The sequence below is a fragment of the Nannospalax galili genome, unplaced genomic scaffold, assembly GCF_000622305.1.
Source record: "Nannospalax galili isolate Female #2095 unplaced genomic scaffold, S.galili_v1.0 scaffold209, whole genome shotgun sequence".
In the NCBI taxonomy this organism is placed as follows: domain Eukaryota; kingdom Metazoa; phylum Chordata; class Mammalia; order Rodentia; family Spalacidae; genus Nannospalax; species Nannospalax galili.
This window is the reverse complement of record NW_008360319.1, coordinates 2,913,966-2,921,910: the sequence shown is the minus strand read 5'-3', so window position 1 is coordinate 2,921,910 and position 7,945 is coordinate 2,913,966. Positions and strand designations below refer to the sequence as shown.

Genomic DNA, 7,945 nt, shown 5'->3' with positions numbered 1-7,945 from the left:
TATACATGCATATGTGAGTAATTATTAAATTATCTGGCCTATAATATATTAGCTTTACAACAAGCTTATAAGTACCATGTATACCATGTCATTGTAATTATATGAGCATTGCATGCATATATAAGCATGTGTATTATAGACAGCATTATGTAGAAAAAACAGAACAAAGTGACATTTTAAGACCTTATGAAGGATTCCTTGGAATGTGATGTATAGGAGAAAAAAGGACAAATTCCTTTTATATGTATATATGTTTGTATATATACATATATGCATGTATGCACACATATGTGTAAACATGTGTGCATATATACACATTCATGCATGCATGCATGCACATATATGTATATATATGTATGTGTATATAAATAAAGCCATCACATTATTCTCTAGTGAACTGAATAGACTAAGCAGAGAGTCACTCAAAGGTTATTATTGATCATCAGTCACGTGTCGTTTTGAATAACTGAAAGAAAACAAGAGATGTCCTGTGGAACCTGGAGCTGGATTTGCATTTGTCACTAAATCAGTTCTTGGCTGGGTAATCTGTGCAAGTCACTAAGCTTCAAAGATCTCTGAAAAGCTAACAGTGCCCCTACTGTTAGGAGTTTTATGATGAAATAAAGCTGTGCTTCTTCAGTAGCTATAAATTCTAACACATTTAAACACATTAATGTAAAGAGAAGTGCTTAGGGGGCTAGAGAGATGGCTGAGCAGTTAAGAGCACCCAGTGCTCTTACAGAGGACCTGGGTTTGGTTTCCAGCACCCACATGGCAGTTAACAACCCTCACCCTCTTCTGACCTCTCTGGGCATTGCACGACACAGGTGCACCTGCATCCATGCAGGCAAAAACACTCATACACATAGAAAAATGTGCTTTAGAACATAAGAATGGGCATCATTTTCTGATTTGTGGAATAGTAAAAATGGAATCAGAAACAGAAGAGTGAGGGATAAGGGCCAGTTTCCAAAGGAAGTGGTGAGAGTTGTCACAAGGTCAACACAGAGTTATCAATATTCAGGAAGTAGGAGTGATGGAGGAGATTAAACCAAGAAGCGACTCAAAATCGCATCTTATAACGCATGGGGGAGTGAATGGGAAAAAACATGCAAAAGTTGCAACCCTGCGGCAGCTGAAGGCAAGTCCCAGTGTGGCCTTTATGAACATGATGGGCATGAAGGGGCATCTGAGAAAATCTTTGTAAAACAAATTAATTTTAAGAAAATTGATAGCCACGGAAGAAAAAGAAAACAGCTCAAAATAATCTGTGGCCTCTTAAAATCAAGGAATCCAAGAAATAATCCTGAAAAATAGTCTAAAGCTTAAAAATGCAAAATCCCCAACTGGTGACTGAATGACAGTGTGAATGCCACTGCATGCTTCTGTCCAACAGTCTTAGACCGCAAAGAAAGTGAATGTCTCATAAGGAGAAAATACACACGTGTGCCTGGGGCACATCTGTGCCTAGTGCGCACCTGTGCCTACTGCACATCTGTGTCTGGTGCACACCCGTGTCATCCTGACCCTGGGAAGCCAAGGCAGGAGGACGGTCCACAGTTCAAGACTACCCTGGTCTATACAACAAGACCTTATGTCAAGAAAAGAAAAACAGAAAAGGGGGGGGGTATGGGAAGTGGGAATGGGAAGGGTGTGGAGGACGGGAGGGAAAATCAGCAAAACGGGGTAAGAATCAAAGACAACTTTAAAGAGGTAGAAATAGAAACACTGCTAGTGAAGCCTAATTTATAGAAGAAAGACAACTAGATAGTATACTATAAAAACCAGGGAACTGGCTAGTCTCTTTAAAATAAGTTAAGTAGAAAGGAGAAAATAAACAGGTGAGAATAGGAGTTGGATGCTGGGGGAGGGAGAATGTCTGAAGCTTGCCTTTTTCCCCCTAGCTTAGCCAACCCCTCTTGTGTTTCAGGCCCTGCTGGAGCCCCACATCCTCACTTACCTGAATTGTACAAACTCTTCATGCCAAATCAAACATCTGGAACATTCTTCAGTTCTTTAACTTTTCTCTACTTGCCTAAGCAAGTACCCCAGAGGAGCTGGGGTTCCACAATCCCTCTCCACACACTGAGTGAAGGAATGTTCAACATATACTGCTCAATATTACCTAGACATAGGTACACATGGGCACCTTAAGAACATCTTGGCATGTGTTAGTCCTTAAATGTCTTCTTAGTAACAGAAATAATGATTTATGTACTTTCCTAAAGAGCATTTTTTGAGGTCACAAACATACAAAAATGTTATTTCTAGGTTTCTACTATACCCATGTGAAACCTGTAACTTGAAAACTTTTTGGAAACCCAAATTATAGAAAGCAACAGGCAGAAAGACAAAATTTTCTTACTTAGCATTAAATGATTCAAACATTTGGAAACATACTTCTGGGTTTCAGACTATATATAAAGCAGTCTTTACTGAAATAATTTTATTTCATTTTTGTCCCTCAGAAATTTTCATTCGAATTTTCTATTCTTTCATATTTTAATTCTCCTTTTTACATTTCTAAACATATGCTACTCAAACAACTATAATCTACGTTTTTAAAACTCAGTGTGCTAACGTGAATTGTGAGTGACTAAGTGCTTAGTACAAGCTAAGATTCGGGAATTCATTATGGCTGGAAAAAAACAGGCAAAGGATGGGGAAAGAAAATCATGCATGAAATGGATCCTGTTTCTGCCCTCTCACACTCAGAGGAGCTGGTATGTAGACAACGGACTCCAATTAAGGGAAATTAATGATATATTCAGGCTTACCTTCATCATTATAAATATATAGAATGATGACCGTTTTCTCCATACATAGGCATCAAAGAGATGTGAATTTATGAATGCATTCTACAGTTCATAATGAACAGCTACTGTCATGATCAAATTACCAGTGAATAAGTATAGGGAGTCTCTTTATCCAAGGCAATGTCCTCATACCCTAAGGAACTAGCTGAGTGTGGTGGCCCATGCCTGTTGCTCCAGGCTTTGGGAGGTGGAGAAAGGAACATCAGAAGTTGCATGTACTTTGTAATGTTCGCAGCACTGACATTTACCCATATTTCTGTCCTCCCATTGTTCCTTCTGCATCTCTCGGCCAGCGAGTAGAGCTCCACGGTCGTTTCCGATATGAGGTCCATGTTTTTACCCTTCACAATGATCTGCATCACTCTTCCTTTGTTGATGTGGGCATCAAAGGTGCTGTCCCAGGGTGGGTACATGGTTGGCTTTTTCTGGATGTACATCTGCCCATTTTCTAGGAAGAGAAAGACATATCCTCATTAGTCCTTCTGAAAGTTCTAGAGAATAATTCAATTCCATTTAGCAGTGGCATTCATTGCCCCCTGCTCTCTTATACGTAATTCTGCTGCACAGACAAAAATAACATGCAATCAGAGACAATCCAGGGCAGAAAGAGGCAGGTCTGTTAGGTGCAAGGTAATGCATTGAATCTTAAAAGTCCAATGTAGATAATTTAAGCAATAGCCATCAAATAATGACTTAGACTGCAAATGTTCTCTTCTCATTTAAGATTTTTTGACTCATCTTGGGAATGACTATCTGGAAAAATAACCCTTAAAAAACTTTTATGGTTGAACATGGCACACATGTGTAACACCAGCACTTGGGAGGGTAAAGTGGGAGGATGACACGTTCAAGGCCAGCTGAGGCTATGAAGTGAGCTCTAGGCCAACCTGGGCTACAGAGCAAGACTCTTTCTCAAAAAACTCACAACAAAAAAACAAAACCACATATACACACATATACCCCTGCGTCCCCCCACTACTAACAACAATAACAACCAAGAAACAAAAACAAACACCAGCTTTATATGCCTTCTAAAACCATCCTTTGTTATCCTTTAAAGACTTGACCAAATGACTGATTAATTTCACTGGCATTTGGTAAAATAAAATAGCCCAACTGGAACTCCTGTGTTCATCTGAAACATATATGACATGATTTAAGCTTGTGATGAATGATCCTTTAAAAATCGCCAAATGACTGATTAATTTCACTGGCATTTGGTAAAATAAAATATCCCAACTAGAACTCCTGTGTTCATCTGAAACATCTATGACATGATTTAAGCTTGTGATGAATGATCCTTTAAAAATTTTTTTTTACATTTTTTATTTGCCTTACACACATTAAGAGACAATAGCCTTCAAGATAAATGAGTTCTTCTCCCTTCCCTTCCTTCCCCTCCCCTCTCCTCCCCTCCCCTCCCCTTCCCTTCCCTGTTTGTTCTTTGAAACATGGTCTCAACCAGATAGTCCAGGTTGGCCTCGATTTCACTGTGTAGCCCATGCTGGCCTTGAATTCTCCATCTTTTCACTTTGGCCTCTCAAGCACTGGGATTACAAGAAGGTGCCGCCACACTCTGCTTCATTCTCTAATTCTTTTTAAAATTTTTTTTTAATGTGGATGAGTGTATTGCCTCCATGTGTGTAACTGCACCTGTGTCAAGCAATGCCCACAGAGGTCTGAAGAGGGTGTCAGATCCCCTGGAACTGAAGTTACTGGCAGTTGTTAGCCACCATGTGGATGCTGAGAATCGAATCCAGTCCTCTTAACTGCTGAGCCATCTCTCCAGCACCCCCTTCTCTAATTCTTGAATGATGATGCATTTTATATTCATGATGTATCCTAGGCAAAAACTCACAAGTAATGATACTTGTAAAAAATTTTTTTTATTGATTCAGAGACTCTCATACAATGTATTTTGATCCTATCCAGACCCTTCCTCTATTTTCATCCTCACCTTATTTCACCATCCCACAAGTTCATGTCCTCTATTATTACTTTTAAAGGCCTATTAACTCTAAATTATGTTCCTTGATGCCCTTGGGTGTGGTCCATCCCCTGGAACTTGGCGTCACACTCTTAAAGAAAACTGATTGTCCCTCTCCCAGTTGCTAATAGATCCTCACCTAGGGTTGGGACTTCTTGACCACCTCCCATCCATGCTGGGTTTTTGTCTAGCCTGGGCTTCCACAGGTCTTGTCCATGCCTGTCACAAGCACTGTGGGTTCATATGTGCTCTGTTGTGTCCAGATAATAAATTTCCCTGTATTCATCCACTGCCTTTGGCTCTTCAGTCTTTCTGCCCACTATCCCATAATGATTGCTGAGCCGGGGGAGGAAAAAGGTGTGATAGGTGTGATATAGGTGTCCCATTTAAGGATGAGCATTCCGAAGTCTCTTACTCTGCACCTTGACTAGTTGTGGGTCTCTGCAAATTGCCATCTATTTCAAGAAGCAGCATTTCTGGTGAGAGTTGAGAGATAAACTAATCTACGGGTATAACAATAAGTCATTAGGAATTAGTTTAATATTATGCCCACTGAGCAGAATAATAGTAGTAGGTTCTCCCCGAAGACGTGTGGCCTGTCTAGTCATAGGTTCTTGCCCCTGATAACAGTGCCAGGTATGGGCTCCATCTTGTGAAATGGTTCTTAAATCCAATCAGAAAGTGATTGGTTACTCTTATAGCATTTGTGCCATTACTGCTCCAGTGGTGGGTGTATCATGCAAAGCCAGTCATTATTGTAACTTTCAGGGTTTGTAGCTGGGTAAGGTGATGATGATTACTTTCCTGGTAGAATGCATTTCACCTTCAGCACCATGAACACTAGGCAGTAGAGATGAAGCTTCAAGGTGAGGTTAATACCAGCTTAATTCCTTATGTTTGTATAGAAAGGACTTTGGGGGCTGGAAAAATATCTCTTAGTGGTCACAGGTACTCACTGCTCTTACAGAGGACCCAAGTTCAGCTCCCTATGTCCACATCATGGCTAAGAACTGTCCCTAAGTCCAGTTTCAGGGTATCCAACACCCTCTTCTACCTTCCACAGGCAAAATATTCATACACATAAAATAGAAATAACTTAAAAAATTTTTTTAAATGTCTGTCCCACCCTCACCAACTCAGGCCTCTCTCTGGGGTAGTTTGATCCCGCCCTCCAGGCCTTGACTCCCCCAGCCTCATTCACCCTCCCATCTCCCCTGCCCACACCTCCCTCTGCTTCCCTGGGCTGCACAACCAGCCAGCCTCTTTCCTGGACACCAGGGCTGACCTTTCCACTTCCTGATCCTTTGCATCCAGACCAACCCAGTTCCTCAGGGCATTCCCCAGGAGCCCTTGGGGCCTGTTCCCACCCCCATCTCCTTTTGCATCTCTGGGTGGCACGGCCACCAGCTGCCCTAGACCAGCATCATTCCTGGGTCTGCCTCCCAGGTCAGTCCAACCCCCAAATTCCTAAGGCCAAAATCTTTTTCCTGGAGGGATCCAGACCTTAGGAGAAAGCCTGAGAGCATTTGATCCTCATCTGACTTGGGCCTCTTTGGGAACTCCTAAAGACAAAAGCAGTCTTGCCACTCCAATATAAAATCAAAAGAGAGAACTGGAAGCTTAGACAAACTGGCTTTTCATGCCCCAAAAGTAAACCACAAAGACATATAAAGTTTACAAAAAGAAGCAGACCTAAACTTGAAGGCTTGAGTCTCACACAAGAATCAGAAACTAACTACAAAAGAAACTCACATGTCAAAATCATAGAGAAAAAATAATAACATGAAAAACCAAAATAACATATCCTCACCAAATACCAATAGTCCTCTAGAGGAGTACAATGGGAACCCACTAGAGATAATGCAGGACAGGGAACTCAAAAGAACATTATAAACATGATAAAAGAAGTCAGTGAATTTAAAGAACACACAAATAAGAAATCAAAGACCTGAAGGAAGATAGGGATAAACTTTTGAATGAATTCAGAAAAGACCTAGAAATATTGAAGAATACTCAGGCTGAAATGAAGAAGGAAGTGTAACACTCAGTAAGCCAATTAGAAATGACAGGAGAAATCCTCACCAATAGGATGAATGAAATGGAAAACAGAGTATCTGGAGGATAAAGTGGACAAACTAGACCACTCAAGCAAAGATTATGAAAAATTTAAGAAAGCACAAGAATGGAATATGCAGGAATTGTGTGACACCATAAAAAACCAAACTTATGAATCATAGGCATGCAGGAAGGAGAAGAATCCCAAGATAATGTCATGGACCAGATCTTCAACAGAATTGTGGAAGAAAATGTCCCAAAATTAAAGAAAGCCATGCCCATACAAAATACAAGAAGCATATAGAACACCAAACAGACAGGACCAGAAAAGAAACTCTCCATGGCACATCATAGTAAAAACACTAAATGTACAAAACAAAGAGACAATACTGAAAGCTGCAAAAGAGAAACTACAAGTCACATATAAAGGAAAACCCTTTATATGAAAGCCAGAAGAGCCTGGACCAAAGTATTCCCAGAGTTAAATGACCACAGATGCCAACCCAGGTTACTATACCCAGCCACAATGTCTATTATAGTCGAAGGGGAAAGAAGAATCTTCCATGACATAAATAGGCTGAAGGAATTTATGTCCACAAAACCAGAATCTCAGAGAGTTCTGGAAGCAATACAAAGAGCTAAAGAAAGGAATGACTATACCCAGGGGGTTGCGGAAAGAAATTCAATGAAGGTATAACTGTGGAAAAGTACAGCTATATCAAGAATGTAAACAGAAATAAAAATGACAGGATTCAAAACTCATACTTCATTAATAACTTTAAATATTAATGGACTTAACTCCCTAGTCAAAAGACACAGACTAGGTGAACAGATTAAGAAACAAAACCCATTTTTTTGTTGTCTGCAAGAAACTCATCTCACTTTCAATGGCAGGCACTATCTTAAGGTGAAAGAATGGAAAAAAATATACCAAGAGAATGGTACTAAGAAAAAAGCAGGCATTGCAATTCTAATATCTGACAAAATAGACTTTAAACTAAAACTAATTGGAAGAGATAAAGAGGGCCACTTCATTCTGATCAAAGGAACAATAAACCAAGAAGATATTACAATCGTGAACATATAT

The 7,945-nt window shown here is 40.1% G+C and overlaps 1 protein-coding gene across 1 annotated transcript in view; it reads right to left on the bottom strand.

The window, feature by feature from the left end:
• Prkcq (protein kinase C theta) overlaps positions 1-7,945 on the bottom strand; it is a 106,862-nt gene that overhangs the window by 83,478 nt on the left and 15,439 nt on the right. Inside the window, exon 3 of the mRNA XM_029559680.1 lies at positions 3,065-3,264. Within this exon, the coding sequence (XP_029415540.1) occupies positions 3,065-3,264 (200 nt within the window). The remainder of the gene's footprint in view (positions 1-3,064; positions 3,265-7,945) is intronic.